Source organism: Ranitomeya variabilis, chromosome 3, assembly GCF_051348905.1.
Source record: "Ranitomeya variabilis isolate aRanVar5 chromosome 3, aRanVar5.hap1, whole genome shotgun sequence".
Lineage (NCBI taxonomy): Eukaryota > Metazoa > Chordata > Amphibia > Anura > Dendrobatidae > Ranitomeya > Ranitomeya variabilis.
The window spans coordinates 410,810,221-410,833,185 of NC_135234.1; the positions used below are offsets into that span (position 1 = coordinate 410,810,221).

Below are 22,965 nucleotides of genomic sequence, written 5' to 3' on the forward strand. Positions count from 1 at the left end.
GGCCCGACGCCCGCACGTGCGCAAGAGCCCACAGGATCTGCGAACGGCGCTTCCATCATCCTGAAGGCCGGCATACAGGCGCCCTGCCTGCCCTTCCAGTGCTGGGACAGGAGTGGGTGAGTGGAAATCTTCAAGCAAAATAAACCGCCGTGATTCAGCACTAGGGCTCCCATCAGGACAGGAAACCCAACTGAAGCGAGGGAGAGGTACCGCCCTTTTATTTCAGTAGGTTTGCTATCCTGACTGGTCGGATCCCTCTCTCAGGCGTGCTGTCATGGGAGACGGGAAAATATTCCATAACTTTAATAAAAACCTACATAACCTTTAAGACACTCCTCACGAGCCAGAGACGATGGGCCCACTTATTGACTTGCCCAACCTTAGGCCATGTGCACACGTTAAGTATTTTTCGCGTTTTTTTCGCGTTTTTTCGCTATAAAAACGTGATAAAAACACGAAAAAAACGCTTACATATGCCTCCTATTATTTTAAGTGTATTCCGCATTTTTTGTGCAAATGTAGCCTTTTTTTCCCGCGAAAAAAATCGCATCGCGGAAAAAAAAGCAACGTTCATTAAAATGCGGAATTGCAGGGGATTCCGCACACCTAGGGGTCCATTGATCTGCTTACTTCCCGCACGGGGCTGTGCCCACGATGCGGGAAGTAAGCAGATTATGTGCGGTTGGTACCCAGGGTGGAGGAGAGGAGACTCTCCTCCACGCACTGGGCACCATATAAGTGGTCAAAAAATAAGAATTAAAATAAAAAATAGTCCTATACTCACCCTCGATGTCTTCCCGCCTCCACTGCACGCTGTCGCTTCGGTTCCTGTAGCTGGTGTGCGGTGAAAAGACCTGCCGATGACGTCACTGTCCTGTGATTGGTCGTGAGCGGTCATGTGACCGCTCACGTGACCGTGACGTCACGGAAGGTCCTGTGCGCACAGACCAGCTATAGGAAGAGGAACGGACGCCGGTGAGGAGATGTCTGGGTGAGTATAAGCATTTTTTTATTTGTTATTATTTTTAAACATTCTATCTTTTACTATAGATGCTGCAAAAGCTGCATCTATAGTAAAAAGTTGGTCACACTTGTCAAACGCTATGTTTGACAAGTGTGACCAACCTGTCAGTCAGTTTTCCAAGCGACGCTACAGATCGCTTGGAAAACTTTAGCATTCTGCAAGCTAATTACGCTTGCAGAATGCTAAAAAAACGCGGAAAAAACGGAAAAAAAACGCAAAAAAAAAAATGCAGATTTCTTGCAGAAAATTTCCGGTTTTCTTCAGGAAATTTCTGCAAGAAATCCGCAACATGTGCACATACCCTTAAAATTACCAGTCCTACCTCCAGAGGCAGTGAACTCCCTTAATAAACCAATAAGTAAATAAGAGTTTATAGATATTTAAAAGATCTTCCCTTAGGTAGGTCTCCAGGGCCAGACGGTCCAACTTACCAGTATTACAAAACCTTTATGGAAGAATGAACTCCTCACGTCTAGAATGTTTAATCTCTTCATGGAGAGTTCACCCATTCCAGATACCCCATCTCATTCTTACCCAATACTCATTCCTAAGCCGGGCAGAGACCCATTAAGACTCACCTAATTATAGGACTATAGCCCTTATCATTTAGGACCTGAAAATAGTCACTCTGCTAGTAGCCAATAGACTCCATTATTGGCTCCAACAATTACTACATAAGGACCAGGTAGGGTTTGTGCCTTTTATACAAGGGGGGAGACAACAACAGAACAGTAGTTTTGATAAGACGTGACTTATAGAAACAAAAAACAGGCACTTCTCCTAAGATGCAGGGAAGGCCTTTGACCGTCTCAACTGGTCCTTACTGCTTGAGACGGGAGTATTTGGAATATCTGGCTCATTCCTGACTGCACTTTATAAGTCCCCTTGTGCGTCTAACAAGCTACCCCTATGCACATCCCGTAGTTTGAAAGTATCTTATGGAACAAGACCGGGGTACCCCTATCGCCCCTCTTAATTGCATTATGCATCGAACAATTGGCTGCAGTTGTCCGCAATAACACCAATATCTCAGAGGCAGAAATTAAAGACAAGATTTTTAAAATTTCATTCGCAGAGGTTTTATTAATCCTCACAAACTCTATACTACTCTTCCCAATCTAATGACGACACCAATTATTGAGCTGCAAGATCAATGCCCCCAAGACCACAGCAACGCATTAAATATCCATACAAATATATTGGATCACCTTAAAGCAGCCACTGCCTTTCAGGGCTCATCTACAGCTGACAGCGGCATTTAACGTGCACTTCCGGCAATAGTGCTGGAAATCTGCCCATCGGTGACCCCCGTCACGTGATAGCGGGTCACTGATGGGTGGGCATGACAACCAGAGGTCTCCTGGAGACCTATATGGTTGTCACTGCTGGATTGTTATGAGCGCCACCTGGTAGTCAGCGCTCATAGCAAGTGAGATATTCTGCTACATGCAGGCGATCTTATCCTCGCCTCTATGTAGCAGAGCCGATCGGGTTATGGCAGCTTCTATTGAAGAATGCCAAAGGTTAAAAAAAAATTTTTTTTTTTTTTTTTAAATATTAATATACACTACTCTTCTCCATCTACACCTTCAGCCAGGGACAGCTAATAATAATAATAATAATAATTTTATTTATATAGCGCCAACATATTCCGCAGCGCTTTACAACTTATAGAGGGGACTTATACAGACAACAGACATTACAGCATAACAGAAATCACAGTTCAAAACAGATACCAGGAGGAATGAGGGCCCTGCTGCTCGCAAGCTTACAATCTATGAGGAAAAGGGAAGACACGAGAGGTGGATGGTAACAATTGCTTTAGTTATTTGGACCAGCCATAGTGTAAGGCTCGGGTGTTCATGTAAAGCTGCATGAACCAGTTAACTGCCTAAGTATGTAACAGTACAGACACAGAGGCTATTAACTGCATAAAGTGTATGAGAACATGATGGAGGAACGTGATTATGTTGTTGTTTTTTATTAATAGGCCACACAGGGATAATTAGGTTAATGCGTTGAGGCGGTAGGCCAATCTGAACAAATGAGTTTTTAGGGCACGCTTAAAACTGTGGGGATTGGGGATTAATTGTATTAACCTAGGTAGTGCATTCCAAAGAATCGGCGCCACACGTGTAAAGTCTTGGAGACGGGAGTGGGAGGTTCTGATTATTGAGGATGCTAACCTGAGGTCATTAGCAGAGCGGAGGGCACGGGTAGGTTGGTAGACTGAGACCAGAGAGGAGATGTAGGGTGGTGCTGAGCCATGGAGTGCTTTGTGGATGAGGGTAGTAGTTTTGTACTGGATTCTGGATTGGATGGGTAGCCAGTGTAATGACTGGCACAAGGTAGAGGCATCGGTGTAACGGTTGGCGAGGAATATGATCCTGGCAGCAGCATTCAGGACAGATTGGAGCGGGGAGAGTCTGGTAAAAGGTAGGCCAATTAGTAGAGAGTTACAATAGTCCAGACGAGAATGAATAAGTGAGACAGTAAGAGTTTTTGCAGAGTCGAAAGTAAGAAAAGGGCGAATTCTGGAAATGTTTTTGAGATGCAGATAAGAAGAGCGAGCCAGTGATCGGATGTGGGGGGTGAATGAAAGCTCGGAATCAAGGATGACTCCAAGGCAGCGGGCATGTTGCTTTGGAGTAATGGTGGAACCGCACACAGAGATGGCAATGTCGGGCAAAGGTAGGTTTGTAGAGGGAGAGAACACGAGGAGTTCAGTTTTTGACAGGTTCAGTTTCAGATAGAGGGAGGACATGATGTTAGAGACAGCGGTAAGACAATCACTGGTGTTTTCTAAAAAGGTCGGCGTGATAACAGGAGAAGAGGTATATAATTGGGTGTCGTCAGCATAGAGATGGTACTGGAAACCAAATCTACTGATTGTTTGTCCAATAGGGGCAGTATACAAAGAGAAGAGGAGGGGGCCTAGGACTGATCCTTGAGGAACCCCAACAGTAAGGGGAAGGGGAGAGGAGGAGGAACCAGCAAAACAAACAGTGAAGGATCGGCCAGAGAGATAGGAGGAGAACCAAGAGAGAACGGTGTCCTTGAGGCCGATGGAGCGGAGCATAGTGAGGAGGAGCTGATGATCCACAGTGTCGAATGCTGCGGAGAGATCCAAGAGAATTAGCATGGAATAGTGACCATTAGATTTAGCTGTTAGTAGGTCATTAGAGACTTTAGTGAGGGCAGTTTCAGTAGAGTGTAAAGAGCGGAAACCAGATTGAAGAGGGTCGAGAAGAGAATTATCTGAGAGATAGCGGGTAAGACGGGAGTGGACCAGGCGTTCCAGGAGTTTAGAGATGAAGGGAAGATTAGAGACAGGTCTATAATTAGCGGCACAATTTTGATCGAGGGAGGGCTTTTTAAGTAGTGGATGTATGATGGCATGCTTAAATGAGGAGGGAAAAATACCGGAAGTGAGGGAAAGGTTGAATATTTTTGTTAGGTGAGAGGTGACAGCCGGGGAAAGGGACTGGAGGAGATGCGACGGAATGGGGTCGCTGGTGCAAGTGGTCGGGCGAGAAGATGCAAGGAGCCTGCTTACTTCTTCTTCTGTAACTGGTTCAAAGTCAGAGAGTGAACTAGATGCAGTGGGGGAGGGAGGACAGTGCTTGGTATGAAGAGATTGGGAAATGATTTCCTGTCGAATGTGGTCAATTTTTTCTTTGAAGTAATTGGCCAGACCATCAGCGTGGAGATCTGTGGTTGGGGCCTGCTCTCTTGGGTTGAGTAGGGACCGGAAAGTGTCAAAGAGACGTTTAGGGTTATTGGACAGCGAGGTGATGAGGGTGTTGAAATAGGTTTGTTTGGAGAGGTGAAGGGCAGAGTTGTATGTTTTTAACATGAACTTATAATGGATGAAATCTTCGGGCAGATTAGATTTTCTCCACAGACGTTCGGCGCACCTGGAGCACCGCTGCAGGAAACGTGTTTGCAGCGTGTGCCACGGTTGTCGCCGTCTGTGCCGAGTTGTTCTATGTATAGGAGGTGCAGCTTCTTCCAGGGCACTTTGCAGGGTTTCATTGTAATGCTTCAGAGCAGAATCAGGACAAGAGATGGAGGAGATTGGGGCCAATGAAGACTGCAAGTTCTTCATAAGTTTCTGGGTGTTAATGGCCTGTATGTTTCTATAAGTGTGGAAAGTGGGGATGACCTGAGCGGGATGGCAGTTCTTGATAGAGAATGAAAGAAGGTTGTGGTCAGAGAGCGGGAGAGGGGAGTTTGTGAAATCATCCAGTGAGCAAAGCCGGGAGAAGACCAAATCAAGGGAGTTTCCATCATCATGTGTTGGAGAGTTAGTATGCTGCGAGAGGCCGAAAGAGGAGGTTAGAGATAAAAGGTGAGAAGCAGATGGAGAGAGGGGAGAAGCAATTGGGATATTGAAATCACCCATGATGAGGGTGGGGGTGTCATAAGAGAGAAAGTGTGGAAGCCAGGTGGCAAAATGATCCAGGAACTGGTGAGAGGGGCCGGGAGGACGATACACCACCGCCACTCGCATGGAGAAGGGGACGTAGAGTCTGACAGCATGGACCTCAAAGGAAGGGAATACAAGTGAGGGTACTTGGGGGATAACTTGGAAGGTACATTTGGGTGAAAGGAGCAGCCCAACGCCTCCACAGCTCAAAGAATCCCACGGTCTGCAGTATCATCTCTACACCGATGACACGCATATCTACTTATCCGGACCTGACCTCACCTCCTTACTCACCAAAATCCCACAATGTCCTTCTGCTATTTCAGCTTTCTTTTCTGCTCACTTTCTAAAACTGAACATGAACAAAACAGAATTCATCATCTTTCCCCCCCCCATCTCACTCTACCCCTCCCACCAGACCTATCCATCAATGTAAATGGCTGCTCACTTTCCCCAGTCCCACATGCTCGGTGCCTCGGGGTTATCCTAGACTCTGCCCTCTCTTTCAAGCCACATATCCAAGCCCTTGCCTCCTCCTGCAGACTCAAACTCAAAAATATTTCCTAGATCCGTGCATTCCTTGACCATGAAACCACAAAAACTAGTGCACACCCTTATCTCCCGCCTCAACTACTGCAACCTCCTATTCTCTGGCACCACTCCAATCTAGCCTACACTCTGCTGCCCGACTAATCCACCTGTCTCCCAGTTATTCCCCAGACTCTCCTCTATGCCAAAGCCCTTCACTGGCTTCCTATTGTCCAGAGGCTCCAGTTCAAAACCCTAACAATAACATACAAAGCCATCCACAACCTGTCTCCTCCATACATCTGTGACATTGTCTCCCGGTACTTACCGCACGACCAGCTTTACCTTCTCCTAGGGTATCCTCAACCATCCCCTGTAGACTGTGAGCCCACTTAGATAAAAAAAAAAAAAAAAAGAACCTAGACATGTTTGGTGTCTATGAATTCATAATGACCTGGAGAATCATACTGGCAGGTCCGTTTTAGCATTTAGGCTACGTTCACATTTGCGTTGTGCGCCGCAGCGTCAGCGCCGCAACGCACAACGCAAACAAAAACGCAGCAAAACGCATGCACAACGCTGCGTTTTGCGCCGCATGCGTCCTTTTTTTGATTGATTTTGGACGCAGCAAAAATGCAACTTGCTGCGTCCTCTGCGCCCGGACGCGTGCGCCGCAGGGACGCATGCGGCGCAAAACGCAAGTGCGACGCATGTCCATGCGCCCCCATGTTAAATATAGGGGCGCATGACGCATGCGGCGACGCTGCGGCGCCCGACGCTGCGGCGCAGACCGCAAATGTGAACGTAGACTTAGTGAGCCTAGTGAAAAAACAAAACAAAAAAAAAACTGTGGGATTGCACTTTTTTGCAATTTCACCACGTTTTGAAATTTTCTCCCGTTTTCCAGGACAAGATATGTTAAAAACAATGGTGTTGTTCAAAAGTACAACTCATCCCGCAAAAAACAAGCCCTCACATGGCCATATTGACAGAAAAATAAAAAAAGTGATGGCTCTGGGAAGAAGGGTAGAAAAAACAAAAACGTAAAACCAAATACCTCCAGTCACGAAGAGGTTAAATACTATTGGGCCATTTATCTAAGAAGGATCCCATCTTGGGCTTTGCTATGGGCCTATAATAAATGTACAGAAATAGAAAAATTTTGGATGGCTCCCATTCACCCGAATTTCCTCCTATGGACAGCTCGCCCCATTAAGATAGCAACTCCCCTACAGTCCACAAGAAAAATCTGGCTTTCCTGCATGAAGCAGTTTGGTCTTGCTTCTCCTAACTCACCAATGATCTTTTTCATCTAACAACCACCCTGAAAGCATCGTGCGATGGTCCATCCGTGGATTTCAGCATGCCTGCTTAGATATGCGGTCATAGTGGATAGAGATTCAATGGAAATCTTTTCATTTGACTATCAAATCTAAATTTTCAATAATCAACTGGGATTTTTTTCAATTCATGCAGAATAAACTCTTAGCATTATCTCTGTGGTTCTAGAAGTGTATCTAGACCGAAAGAATTTGAAAAACTAAATAGAAGAGGCCTGTGTCAACCAAGGAATTGATTTCTGACATTTATAGGATTCTAAATGTTTTGAAGGCAGATGCTGCAGAGGAAAAGATGCATCTGATTGAAGAGCGCAAAGTTCAGACCAACAAAGCAACTATGCAGCTGATTCAAGCTATCAATCAGGAGCGCACTTGTCCCAAAACAAGCTGGAAGGCTGCGGAGCAAGGTGCTCATGTTAAAAAATCCCCTTAAAAGGGATTTATCTTAAAAGCTTGCAAGTATAGGTACAGTTTAAGGACTTGCACAATTTCTAGGTGTAGACATTACATATTAAAATCTGACTCCTTTTTAGAATCTTGAGCTATCTGGAATCATCAGTATTCTCTGCAGATCTAAAGAAAAAACCCCACTAAAATAGGAAGAAGAAAAAAAAGAATGCAGGTTTTTGTTTTTTTTTATAAACAATTGGTGACAATCACTATTTCACAAAAGAAACAGGTTATGACAAATACCATTTCAGGATAGTGGAACTCTGCGGCCACAAAAGTCTAAAAACCACAAGGGACAAGGCCACCTTTACTTAAGTGCAACTTGCAAATAATTAAAGGGTCATTCATAGATTCATTGCAAAGCTCAGAATTAATCTACAATTTAGCAGAATGCTTGTTATCAAAGAAGCACTTTGTGGTCCTGTCCTGTTGCTGCCATATTATATTAATACATACCTTTGTTGATTTTGTCCTCCGTAACTGCCGTAATTGCCAGGATCTAAAATCAGGAGGAAAACAGAACAAACCAAATTACTTCAAAAATTTTAAATTATGAATTGCACTTCTAAACATGTCAAAAAGAGAATACATAAAAACACAGAGAATCTGATTTCAATCTGACATGAAAGAAGAGAAACCTTAAAGGAGTATTTTACAGTTATGCTCCCAAAGGGCAAAAATGTGTGTTTTACAGTAGCAGCAAAAAAACACAACTCACACCAGCTGCAAAAATATATCTAGTGAACCTGTCAATTTATGCTGCAGTGCAAAGGAACGCCTTGTAGGGATTAGGAAAATAATCAGCATTGTAAAAATAAAACTGTCTGGAAAGAGCATGCTACCATTTCCAAACCCTTCCATAGAAGCAATAATGCTTGCATAGAAGCAACATATGTTGTATGTCTATATATTTCTATTTAATAAATTTATATATCTATTCATACATGTGTACCTTCGTTTGCTCTCTATTGGCATATTGGTTTAGTTGAAGGGATCACTTTGTGATCACATGTGGGCTTTTTCGTTGGTAGCGGTCATAGAAGCAATAAGTCTGCAAGACTGGAAACGAAACAGTTGGGAGTAGAGATGTTTCTGCTCCATACAGTTTACAGTCAGCCACAGCAAGAGCGGATATTAGCTGAGGGTCCGACATCTGGCACCCTCAACAATCTGATATATTGACAAAAGTAGTAGAAACCCCTTTTAAGATGACAGGTCATTTGTCCCTGAAGAAGGGAACACTGCTGAAGACAATAGGTCCTTCAAAATGCCAACCCCAAACGTTCATGGCTGTGTTTGGTACAGAAGTTCAGTCCATTAACCACTTAAAAGGGACTGTCAGCACAGCATGACTGTTCAACTTAGGCTATGTGCACACGTTCAGGAATTTTCGCGTTGTTTCGCTATAAAAATGAGATAAAACTGCGGAAAAAAACGCATACATTAACCCCTTAAGCCCCGTGGGTGGTTTGCACGTTAATGACCGGGCCAATTTTTACAATTCTGACCACTGTCCCTTTATGAGGTTATAACTCTGGAACGCTTCAAAGGATCTTGGCGATTCTGACACTGTTTTCTCATGACATATTGTACTTCATGATAGTGGTAACATTTCTTCTATATAACTTGCGTTTATGTGTGAAAAAAATGAATATTTGGTGAAAATTTTGAAAATTTCGCAATTTTCCAACTTTGAATTTTTATGCCCTTAAATCACAGACATATGTCACGCAAAATACTTAATAAGTAACATTTCCCACATGTCTACTTTACATCAGCACAATATTGTAACCAAAAATTTTTTTGTGACGGAGTTATAAGGGTTAAAAGTTGACCAGCAATTTCTCATTTTTACAACACCATTTTTTTTAAGGGACCACATCTCATTTGAAGTCATTTTGAGGGGTCTATATGATAGGAAATACCCAAGTGTGACACCATTCTAAAAACTGCACCCCTCAAGGTACTCAAAACCACTTTCAAGAAGTTTATTAACCCTTCAGGTGTTTCACAGGAATTTTTGGAATGTTTAAATAAAAATAAACATTTAACTTTTTTTCACACAAAATTTATTTCAGCTCCAATTTGTTTTATTTTACCAAGGGTAACAGGAGAAAATAGACCCCAAAATTTGTTGTCCAATTTGTCCTGAGTACGCTGATACCCCATATGTGGGGGTAAACCACTGTTTGGGCGCATGGCAGAGCTTGGAAGGAAAGGAGCGCCATTTGACTTTTCAATGCAAAATTGACTGGAATTGAGATGGGACGCCATGTTGCATTTGGAGAGCCCCTGATGTGCGTAAACATTGAAACCCCCCACAAGTGACACCATTTTGGAAAGTAGACCCCCTAAGGATCTTATCTAGATGTGTGGTGAGCACTTTGACCCAACAAGTGCTTCACAGAAGTTTATAATGCAGAGCCGTAAAAATAAAAAATCATATTTTTTCACAAAAATGATCTTTTCGCCCCCAATTTTTTATTTTCCCAAGGGTAAGAGAAGAAATTGGACCCCAAAAATTGTTGTGCAATTTGTCCTGAGTACGCTGATACCCCATATGTGGGGGTAAACCACTGTTTGGGCGCATAGCAGAGCTCGGAAGGGAAGGAGCGCTATTTTACTTTTCAATGCAAAATTGACTGGAATTAAGATGGGATGCCATGTTGCGTTTGGAGAGCCCCTGATGTGCCTAAACATTAAAACCCCCCACAAGTGACACCATTTTGGAAAGTAGACCCCCTAAGGAACTTATCTAGATGTGTTTTGAGAGCTTTGAACCCCCAAATGTTTCACTACAGTTTATAACGCAGAGCCGTGAAAATAAAAATTCTTTTTTTTTTCACAAAAATGATTTTTTTAGCCCCCAGTTTTGTATTTTCACAAGGGTATCAGGATAAATTGGACCCCAAATGTTGTTGTCCAATTTGTCCTGAGTACGCTGATACCCCATATGTGGGGGGGAACCACTGTTTGGGCGCATGACAGAGCTCGGAAGGGAAGGAGCGCCATTTGGAATGCAGACTTAAATGGATTGGTCTGCAGGCGTCACGTTGCATTTGCAGAGCCCCTGATGTACCCAAACAGTACAAACCCCCCACAAGTGACCCCATATTGGAAACTAGACCCCCCAAGGAACTTATCTAGATGTGTTGTGAGAACTTTGAACCCCCAAGTGTTTCACTACAGTTTACAACGCAGAGCCGTGAAAATAAAAAATCTTTTTTTTCCCACAAAACTTATTTTTTGGCCCCCAGTTTTGTATTTTCCCAAGGGTAGCAGGAGAAATTGGACCCAAAAAGATGATGTCTAATTTGTCCTGAGTACGCTGATACCCCATATGTTGGGGTAAACCCCTGTTTGGGCACACGGGAGAGCTCTGAAGGGAAGGAGCACTGTTTTCCTTTTTCAACGCAGAATTGGCTGGAATTCAGATCGGATGCCATGTCCCGTTTGGAGAGCCCCTGATGTGCCTAAACAGTGGAAACCCCCCCAATTATAACTGAAACCCTAATCCAAACACACCCCTAACCCTAATCCCAACAGTAACCCTAACCACTCCTCTAACCCAGACACACCCAACCCTATTCCCAACCGTAAATGTAATCCAAACCCTAACCCTAACTGTAGCCCCAACCCTAGCCCTAACCCTAGCAATAACCCTAGCCCTAACACTAGCCGTAACACTAGCCGTAACACTAGCCGTAACACTAGCCGTAACACTAGCCCCAACCCTAGCCCCAACCCTAGCCCCAACCCTAGCCCCAACCCTAGCCCCAACCCTAGCCCCAACCCTAGCCCCAACCCTAGCCCCAACCCTAGCCCCAACCCTAGCCCCAACCCTAGCCCCAACCCTAGCCCCAACCCTAGCCCCAACCCTAGCCCCAACCCTAGCCCCAACCCTAGCCCCAACCCTAGCCCCAACCCTAGCCCCAACCCTAGCCCCAACCCTAGCCCCAACCCTAGCCCCAACCCTAGCCCCAACCCTAGCCCCAACCCTAGCCCTAACCCTAGCCCTAACCCTTGCCTTAACCCTAACCCTAGCCCTAACTCTAGCCCTAACCCTAATGGGAAAATGGAAATAAATACATTTTTTTTATTTTTTTATTTTTCTCTAACTAAGGGGGTGATGAAGGGGGATTTGATTTACTTTTATAGCGGGTTTTTTAGCGGATTTTTATGATTGGCAGCTGTCACACACAGACGCTTTTCATTGCAAAAAATATTTTTTGCGTTACCACATTTTGAGAGCTGTAATTTTACCATATTTGAGTCCACAGAGTCATGTGAGATCTTGTTTTTTGCGGGACGAGTTGACGTTTTTATTGGTAACATTTTCGGACACGTGACATTTTTTGATCGCTTTTTATTCCGATTTTTGTGAGGCAGAGTGATCAAAAACCAGCTATTCATGAATTTCTTTTGGGGGAGGTGTTTATACCGTTCCGCGTTTGGTAAAATTGATAAAGCAGTTTTATTCGTCTGGTTAGTACGATTACAGCGATATCTCATTTATATCATTTTTTTTATATTTTGGCGCTTTTATACGATAAAAACTATTTTATAGAAAAAATAATAATTTTGGTATCGCTTTATTCTCAGGACTATAACTTTTTTATTTTTTTGCTTATGATGCTTTGTGGCAGCTCATATTTTGCGGGACAAGATGATGTTTTCAGCGGTACCATGGTTATTTATATCCGTCTTTTTGATCGCGTGTTATTCCACTTTTTGTTTGGCGGTATGATAATAAAGCGTTGTTTTTTGGCTCGTTTTTTTTTTTTTTTCCTACGGTGTTCACTGAAGGGGTTAACTAGTGGGGCAGTTTTATAGGTTAGGTCGTTACGGACGCGGCGATACTAAATATGTGTACTTTTATTGTTTTTGTTTGTTTTTTTTTTAGATAAAGAAATGTATTTATGGGAATAATTTTTTTTTTTTTTCCTTTATTTAGGATTTTTTTTTTTTTTTTTTTACACATGGGGAAATTTTTTTTTTTTTTACTTTGTCCCAGGGGGGGACATCACAGATCGCCGATTTGACAGTGTGCACAGCACTCTGTCAAATCGGTGATCATACTTTCATCGGAGCAGGCTGCAGCTTTCATCTGCAGCCTGCTCCTGACCCGGAAGTCCTCCCTGCAGGACCCGGATGCAGCCCCGCGGCCATTTTGGATCCGGGCCCTGCAGGGAGAAGACGCTCGGTACAAGGTGAGTACATCACCTTGTACCGATCGTCTCAGGGAAGCCCGCAGGGAGCCCCCTCCCTGCGCGACGCTTCCCTGTACCGCCGGCACACCGCGATCATGTTTGATTGCGGTGTGCCGGGGGTTAATGTGCCGGGGGCGGTCCGTGACCGCTCCTGGCACATAGTGCCGGATGTCAGCTGCGATAGGCAGCTGACACCCGGCCGCGATCGGCCGCGCTCCCCCCGTGAGCGCGGCCGATCGCTATGACGTACTATCCCGTCGGTGGGAATTAAGGCCCACCCCACCTCGACGGGATAGTACGTCAGATGGGATTAAGGGGTTAAGTATCCTATTAGAATGCATTCTGCATTTTTTGTGCACATGTTGCTTTTTTTCCGCGGCGGAATCGCATTCCGGAAAAAAAAAAGCAGCATGTTCATTCTTTCTGCGGACTTGCGTGGATTCCGCACACACAGGAATGCATTGATCCGCTTACTTTCCGCATGTGGCTATGCATGTGCGGTTGGTACCCAGGGTGGAGGAGAGGAGACTCTCCTCCAGGCCCTGGGAACCATATAATTGAGACGCCGGAAGGTGAGAATATCACGTTTTACTTTACTTTACGTTTTTATTATTTTTAACATTAGATCTTTTTACTATTGATGCTGCATAGGCAGCATCAATAGTAAAAAGTTGGTCACACTTGTCAAACACTGTTTGACAAGTGTGACCAACCTGTCAGTTTTCCAAGCGATGCTACAGATCGCTTGTAAAACGCTAGCATTCTGCAAGCTAATTACGCTTGTAAAACGCTAGTGTTTAGCGGGAAAACGCACACCAATTCCGCATGCGTTTTTTCCGTGGCAGGGAGTTCTGGAATTGCCAGGGGAATTTCCACGGCAATTCCAGACGTGTGCACATAGCCTATGGCCGGGGTCACACTTGCGAGTGCAATGCGAGAAACTCGCACGAGTCTCTCGCATCAAAACCCGGCACTGCCGCCAACTCTTGAGAACTGAGCGTTCAGCTGCATAGAAATACATATAGCCGCACGCTCTGGTCCAGAGTGTCGGCGGCAGTGCCGGGTATTGATGCGAGAGACCTGAGCAAGTTACTCGCATTGCACTCGCAAGTATGACCCCGACCCAAGTCCTGCCACTGAGTGATCAATGGTGGGGCCAATCACTTAAATACACCCTCCCACCTGCTTGCTCTACCTTAATCTCAAGACCCCTTTGATTGACAGTTCTGGCTTCATAGAGCCAGAGAATAGTGATGAGCAAATGTGCTGGATAACGTGTCATCCGAGCATCTGGGTGTGCTCGTATATTATGTTAGAGTCCTTGCGGCTGTTTAGTTTGCAGCTGTTAGACTGCCTGGTGGTTACGCAATCCCTACATGTGTTGAGGCTGGCAAACAGCCGCAAATCATGCAGCTACGGGGACTCGAACATAATATAAGAGCACTCCCAGAAGCTCGGGTAACACCAGAGCATGCTCAGATAAAACGTTATCCAGCACGTTCGATCATCACTAGTGGAGAAGAAGGGAATCAAGCAGGTGGAAAATGTATAGAAATGTTTGGCCTAGCCATGAAGCACTGAGCGCCTGTACTTGCTTTGAACTGTTATTCTGCGCTGACAGAGGCCCTTTAATGACGAGCTTTGTACATGCATAGTGCTTGTCAGAAGTAAGCATATGAGCAGTTTCAATGACGACTTATTCAACCATCATATGTCTCTAACAGCTGCACATGGAGCCAATCTCTGCTCACTATTTTTTTTTTTTTTTTTTAAATAAAAGCTGCTTTTTACAGTAATAAGAAAAGCTACGAGATTACAGAAATCTCATGCACATGATTGCTTTTTCCCCCCACAATGAATGGGAAAACATCTGTGTTTTTTTTTTTTTTTAAACTGCAGTATGTCAATTCTTTCAACATTTTTGCTCTTTTTTTTTTACCTAAAAGCAATGAGAGTGCAAAAACGCCACAAAATGCAGTCACATGTTTTTGCTGCTTTTTGCTGAATAAAACTAACTATATGTACTGTAGACAAATGACAATCTGCATCAGAAACAGCAAAATGCAGGAAAAAAAAGCAGCAAAACCCCCGGGGCAATGTTATAGAGTAAAAAAAAAAAATATTCACATGTGTAAAAAAAAATAAAAAAAAATAAAAAAATATTATATATATTGTTCCTATAAATACATTTCTTTATCTAAATTTAAAAAAAAACAAACAATAAAAGTACACATTTAGTATCGCCGCGTCCATAACGACCTGACCTATAAAACTGTCCCACTAGTTAACCCCTTCAGTGAACAGCACAAAAAAAAAAAAACGAGGCAAAAAACAACGCTTTATTATCATACCGCCAAACAAAAAGTGGAATAACACGCGATCAAAAAGACGGATATAAATAACCATGGTACCGCTGAAAACGTCATCTTGTCCCGCAAGAAACGAGCCGCCATACAACATCAAAGAAAAAATAAAAAAAGTTATAGTCCTCAGAATAAAGTGATGCAAAAATAATTATTTTTTCTATAAAATAGTTTTTATCGTATAAAAGCGTCAAAACATAAAAAATGAGGTATCGCTGTAATCGTACTGACCCGAAGAATAAAACTGCTTTATCCATTTTACCAAACCCGGAACGGTATAAACGCCTCCCCCAATAGAAATTCATGAATAGCTGTTTTTTGGTCATTCTGCCTCACAAAAATCGAAATAAAAAGCGATCAAAAAATGTCACGTGCCCGAAAATGTTACCAATAAAAACCAGGGCTGTGGAGTCGGCGTCGTGGAGTCGGAAGAAATGTACCGACTCCAGCTTTTTAAAAAAAATTTATTAATATTTCATAATTGAACTTTCATATGAATTTTATAAATGTTACTCAAATATATATGTTCTATCAAACTATGAACAACAGTGTAAGCAGTTCTGCTGGAGATAGAGACATTTCTTAAGGCCCCGTCACACACAGCGACGCTGCAGCGATACAGACAACGATGCTGATCGCTGCAGCGTCGCTGTTTTGTCGCTGGGGAGCTGTCACACAGACAGCTCTCTCCAGCGACCAACGATCAGGGGAACGACTTCGGCATCGTTGAAACTGTCTTCAACGATGCCGAAGTCCCCCTGCAGCACCCGGGTAACCAGGGTAAACATCGGGTTACTAAGCGCAGGGCCGCGCTTAGTAACCCGATGTACATACTCACCATCTGATGTCCTTCAGGTCCCTCGCCGTCTGCTTCCTGCTCTGACTGAGTGCCGCCGTACAGTGAGAGCAGAGCGCAGCGGTGACGTCACCGCTGTGCTGTACTTTCACTTTCACTTTACGGCGACAGTCAGTCAGTGTGGGAAGCAGACGGCAAGGGACCTGACGGACATCAGATGGTGAGTATGTACTGTTTGTTTTTTTTACATTTACGCTGGTAACCAGGGTAAACATCGGGTTACTAAGCACGGCCCTGCGCTTAGTAACCCGATGTTTACCCTGGTTACCAGTGAAGACATCGCTGGATCGGTGTCACACACACCGATTCAGCGATGTCAGCGGGACCTCAACGATCAAAAAACGGCCCAGGCCGTTCCGACACGACCAGCGATCTCGCAGCAGGGGCCTGATCGCTGGCACGTGTCACACATAGCGAGATCGCTACTGAGGTCGCTGTTGCGTCACAAAACTTGTGACTCAGCAGCGATCTCGCTAGCGATCTCGCTATGTGAGGCGGGGCCTTTACTTCTCGTGTGTCACTGTTCTCCACTGCCCTTATCTAATCTTATACTTGGTTAACCTCATGCTGCCCCAACCCCCCTACTTACAATGTATGAAACAAAGTGAAAATGTGTTGCAAATTCTTAGTAGTAAAGCTCCTCCTCTAGACTAGATGTTTACTAGGCGTGCGTCTTCCAAGCATCTCACAGCTGCTACTCAGAAGAGGAAGACTGTAAGAAGTATTATCCTTTCAACAAACTTTGCATCAGTTAACTGAGTACATGAGGAATAACAGTATTCCTGACCACTATATCAGTTGTACGACCTGGCAATTTTGTACAATTGTTTTTAGGAAAAACAATTGTCATTTGGATTGTGAATGCAGAATTAAAAACCTGAGAATGTCAAAGAAGCGTCACATTAAATCAGCTGTATTTGAACATTTCACCATCACTCAAGATAGAAAACATTATGTCTGTCAGTGTATGACAAATGATCCAGACGAAAACAAATGCTGTGAAGCCAAGATCAGTGCATATTCAGGCAAAGATAAAAATGCTCCTACCAGAGCTTCTAATCTAAAGAGACATTTACAGCGCTTTCATCCAGAAGTACTGAAAGCAGTGGATGAGAAAGACTGCATCCAAACCAATGAACCAGTGCCCAGCTCTTCCAGCCAAACAAAGGAGCAGAGAACTTTGCAGCCATCAGTTGCAAGATATTTTGTCAGTGACAAAGATACTGTGACAATGACAGTAGATACATTTAAAAAACAGATCATAGAGCTTGTTGTAAAGGATAGTGTGCCTATTGCATTATTTTCTTGACCAGCTTTTATGTGTCTGAATGGGGAAATGGCCCGCAAGCTTGGTGTTTCTCTGGAGAGAGAGAGTATTAGAAAATTAGTAATCGAAGAAGCTTTTAAACAAAAGGCAGAACTTAAAAAAACTCTCAAGGGGCGCTTTCTGTTTCTTAAAATGGATGCCTGCACACGTCACAGAGTGAACTATTTTGTCATCAATGTCCGCTTTGTTTGTGACAAAAATGAAATAGTTACCAAGACATTGGCAGTAAAAGACACCAAAGCTCATCACACCAGTGAGTTTCTCCAGGTATGGGTGGAAAAGGTTCTGCAAGACTATGAACTTAAAAAAGAGCAAGTTCTTTCTCTCGTATCTGACAATGCTTCAAATATGATAAGTACTATTAAGCTAATGAATGAGAGTAATGATGGTGACCAGCAGCTAGAAGAACATTCTGGGTCCACAGACAGAAATGTTTGAAATAGAGGAACACAGTATTGTAACTGAGGAGCAAACTGAAGTTGCTTCAGATGAACAGCAACATGATAGTTTAGATGATCTTGTTGAAACTGTGTCAATACGTTCTTTCATTCATCACATGCGCTGTGTTGTGCATACGCTACAGCTGGCTATAACAGAGTCTGCAAGAAGGACATGCTGCTGCACTGATTGGCAAGGTGAGAAAATTGGCTACTGTTGCCAGAACCCCTAAAGTTGACTCAATTTTGAAGAGACGCGCTGGAAAAGGGGCAATTATTGATCAAGGCACACGATGGGGCAGTACTTACTTAATGATTCAGCGCTTGGTTGAACTGAAAACCTTTCTTGTAGACATGGCTAACCCTCAACTGACGCTAAATGAAAGTCAGTGGAATCAGGTGACTGAGCTGGAAAAATTGCTAGAGCACCCATTTACAGTGACTAAAAAATTACAAGCAGAGGACTTAACTCCAGGTATTTTCTTAAAGGAGTGGAAGAACCTGAGGTTTCGCCTGTCCCAAGGAGGAGGGTTAATTGCAAGTGGCATTGCTACATCAATGAAAGGGAGAGGAGAGCTACTATTACAAAACAACATTCTTTTGGCAGCTGCTTATGTAGACCCAATGCATCGGATTCTTCTAGATGATCAAGAGCTAACTAAAGTTAAAGAAGCTCTGTTTGAAATAGCAGTAAGGATGAAAGGGTTGCAGAACAGTCAGGAGGAACAAGAATTTGTTCGTCCTGCCACATCTTCACCCTCATCAACTGATGAAGAATTTAATTTAGAAAAATATTTGGATCACAAGGACCGTGTAAAGCGTTCCTGCATAGAAGAAAAGTCATCCCCATCAAAGAACACAGCCAGTACATTTCAGCAGAATTTTTCATGTGCACTAAAAGAAATTGAGAAATTTGACCGTTCATCAAAAATAACAGTGCAACAAGCGATTCCTCTGTATCCTGACATTGTCAGAGATGTTGCCCGAGTGGCTACTGCTTTGCCACCAACCCAAGTTAGTGTAGAGAGGTTGTTCTCTGCTCTCAAAATAATTAGATCAGATTTGAGGGCATCCATGAAGGAGGATCTGACAGAGGCAATACTTTTTCTGAGGACAAATTTATAGATTTCTTCTTATTAACTGCATAACAGTGTTTATTGCACATTTACTTATAAGAGTTTAGGAAAGTTTATAAAAGTTATTTGCTATATTCTAATTGTATTCTAATAAATATAGTGTTTGCTCTAAGTGGTCTGATTACTTATATGATGGTGAGAAACTGAATAAGCACGATGTTAATATTTTACAACAGTAAATTTATTGTTACGAATTGGCCATTTATGAAGGAGTCGGAGCCGGAACCTGATAAAATCCAGGAGTCTGACTCCACAGCCCTGATAAAAACGTCAACTCGTCCCGCAAAAAACAAGACCTCACATGACTGTGGACCAAAATATGGAAAAATTATAGCTCTCAAAATGTGGTAACGCAAAAAATATTTTTTGCAATAAAAAGCGTCTTTCAGTGTGTGACGGCTGCCAATCATAAAAATCCGCTAAAAAAAAACGCTAGAAAAGTAAATCAAACCCCCCTTCATCACCCCCCTTAGTTAGGGAAAAATTAAAAAAAATGTATTTATTTCCATTTTCCCATTAGGGATAGGGCAAGGGTTAGGGCTTGGATTACATGTACGGTTGGGAATAGGGTTGGGATGAGGGGTGTGGTTAGGGTTACCGTTGGGATAAGGGTTAGGGATGTGTTTAGATTAGGGTTTCAGTTATAATTGGGGGGTTTCCACTGTTTAGGCACATGAGGGGCTCTCCAATCGCGACATGGCGTCCGATCTCAATTCCAGCCAATTCTGCGTTGAAAAAGTAAAACAGTGCTCCTTCCCTTCCAAGCTCTCCCGTGCGCCCAAACAGGGGTTTACCCCAACATATGGTGTATCAAAGTACTCAGGACACATTAGACAACTTTTGGCATCCAATTTCTCCTGTTACCCTTGGGAAAATACAAAACTGGGGGCTAAAAATAATTTTTGTGGGGAAAAAAAAAAGGATTTTTTATTTTCACAGCTCTGCGTTATAAACGGTAGTGAAACACTTGGGGGTTCAAAGTTCTAACAACACATCTAGATAAGTTCCTTGGGGGGGTCTAGTTTCCAACATGGGGTCACTTGTGGGGGGTTTCTACTGTTTAGGTACATTAGGGGCTCTGTAAACGCAATGTGATGCCTGCAGACCAACCCCATCTAAGTCTGCATTCCAAATGACGCTCCTTCCCTTCCGAGCTCTGCCATGCGCTCAAACGGTGGTTCCCCCCACATATAGGGTATTAGCATGCTCAGGACAAATTGGACAACAACTTTGTGTGGAAAAAAAGATTTTTTATTTTCACGGCTCGGCGTTATAAACTGTAGTGAAACACTTGGGGGTTCAAAGCTCTCACAACACATCTAGATGAGTTCCTTAGGGGGTCTTCTACTATCCAAAATGGTGTCACTTGTGGGGTTTTCAATGTTTAGGCACATCAGTGGCTCTCCAAACGCAACATGGCGTCCCATCTCAATTCCTGTCAATTTTGCATTGAAATGTCAAGTGGCGCTCCTTCCCTTCCGAGCTCTCCCATGCGCCCTAACAGTGGTTTACCCCCACATATGGGGTATCAGCGTACTCAGGACAAAGTGTGCAACAACTTTTGGGGACCAATTTATTCTCTTACCCTTGGGAAAATAAAAAATTGGGGGCGAAAAGATCATTTTTGTGAAAATATATGATTTTTTATTTTTACGGCTCTGCATTATAAACTTCTGTGAATCACTTAATGGGTCAAAGTGCTCACCACACATCTAGATGAGTTCCTTAGGGGGTCTACTTTCCAAAATGGTGTCACTTGTGGGGGGGGGTTTCAATGTTTAGGCACATCAGGGGCTCTCCAAATGCAACATGGCGTCCCATCTCAATTCCAGTCAATTTTGCATTGAAAAGTCAAATGGCGCTCCTTCGCTTCCAAGCTCTGCCATGCGCCCAAACAGTGGTTTACCCCCACATATGGAGTATTGGCGTTCTCGGGACAAATTGTACAACAACTTTTGGGGTCCATTTTCTCCTGTTACCCTTGGTAAAATAAGACAAATTGGAGCTGAAGTAAATTTTTTGTGAAAAAAAGTTAAATTTTCTTTTTTATTTAAAAATTCCAAAAATTCCTGTTAAACACCTGAAGGGTTAATAAACTTCTTGAATGTGGTTTTGAGCACCTTGAGGGGTGCAGTTTTTAGAATGGTGTCACACTTGGGTATATTCTATCATATAGACCCCTCAAAATGGCTTCAAATGAGATGTGGTCCCTAAAAAAAAATGGTGTTGTAAAAATGAGAAATTGCTGGTCAACTTTTAACCCTTATAACTCCCTAACAAAAAATAAATAAATTTGGTTCCAAAATTGTGCTGATGTAAAGTAGACATGTGGGAAATGTTACTTATTAAGTATTTTGTGTGACATATCTCTGATTTAATTGCATAAAAATTCAAAGTTGGAAAATTGCGAAATTTTCAAAATTTTCGCCAAATTTCCATTTTTTTCACAAATAAACGCAGGTAATATCAAAGAAATTTTACCACTATCATGAAGTACAATATGTCACGAGAAAAAAATGTCAGAATCACCGTGATCCGTTGAAGCGTTCCAGAGTTATAACCTCATAAAGGGACAGTGGTCAGAATTGTAAAAGTTGGCCTGGTCATTAACGTGCAAACCACCCTTGGGGTAAAGGTTAAAAGTTTTAAAACAATTTTTAAAAATTTGAATCACCACAATTGCTCCAAAACTAAAACCATATCTGTATTTGCACTCATAGAAGGAAGGCTATTCGTTAACCCCTTTACCCCCAAGCGTGGTTTGCATAATGACCAACCAATTTTTACAATTCTGACCACTGTCCCTTTATGAGGTAATATCTCTGGAACGCTTCAATAGATCCCGGTGATTCTGACATTGTTTATTCGTGACATTTTGTACTTCATGTTAGTGGTAAAATTTGATATGACTTGCGATTTGTGAAAAAAAGGGAAATATATCGAAAATTTCACAATTTTCTAACTTTGAATATGTTTCATGCTCTTAAATCACACAGATACGTCACACAAAATACTTAATAAGTAACATTTCCCACATGTCTACTTTACATCAGCACAGTTTTGGAACCAAAATCTTGTTAGGAAGTTATAAGGAATAAAAGTTAAACAGCGATATCTCATTTTTACAACACCATTTTTTTTTTTTTTTTAATCCACATCACATTTGAAGTCACTATGAGGGGTCTATATATGATAGAAGATACCAAAAAGTGACACCATTCTAAAAACTGCACCCCTCAAGGTGCTCAAAACCACATTCAAGATGTTTAACCCTTCAGGTGCTTCACATGAATTTTTGGAATGTCTAAAAAAAAAAAAAATGAGCATTTAACTTTTTTTCACTAATTCAGACCATTTTTTTTTATTATTTTACCAAGGGTAACAGGAGAAATTGGACCCCAAAAGTTGTGCAATTAGTCCTGAGTACGCCGATACCCCATATGTGGGGGTAAACCACTGTTGCGCGCATGGCAGAGCTCGGAAGGGAAGGAGCGCCGTTTGACTTTTCAATGCAAAATTGGCTGGAATTGAGATCGGACGCCACTTCGCATTTGGAGAGCCTCTGATGTGCCTAAACATTGAAATCCCCCACAAGTGACACCATTTTGGAAACTAGACCCCCTAAGGAACTTATCTAGATGTGTGGTGAGCACTTTGAATCCCCAAGTGCTTCACAGAAGTTTATAACATAGCGATGTAAAAATAAAAAAATCATTTTTCACAAAACTGATCTTTTTGCCCCCAGTTTTTTCATTTTCCCAAGGGTAACAGAAGAAATTGGACCCCAAAAGTTATTATTTGTCCTGAGTATGCTGATACCCCATATGTGGGGGTAAACCACTGTTTGGGCGCATGGCAGAGCTCA

At 42.8% G+C, this 22,965-nt stretch overlaps 1 protein-coding gene across 1 annotated transcript in view; it reads right to left on the bottom strand.

Annotated features, from left to right (window-relative positions):
• The window catches only part of TAF15 (TATA-box binding protein associated factor 15), an 87,806-nt gene that overhangs the window by 50,222 nt on the left and 14,619 nt on the right, over window positions 1-22,965 (bottom strand). The window contains exon 2 of the mRNA XM_077296270.1: window positions 8,228-8,270. Within this exon, the coding sequence (XP_077152385.1) occupies window positions 8,228-8,270 (43 nt within the window). The remainder of the gene's footprint in view (window positions 1-8,227; window positions 8,271-22,965) is intronic.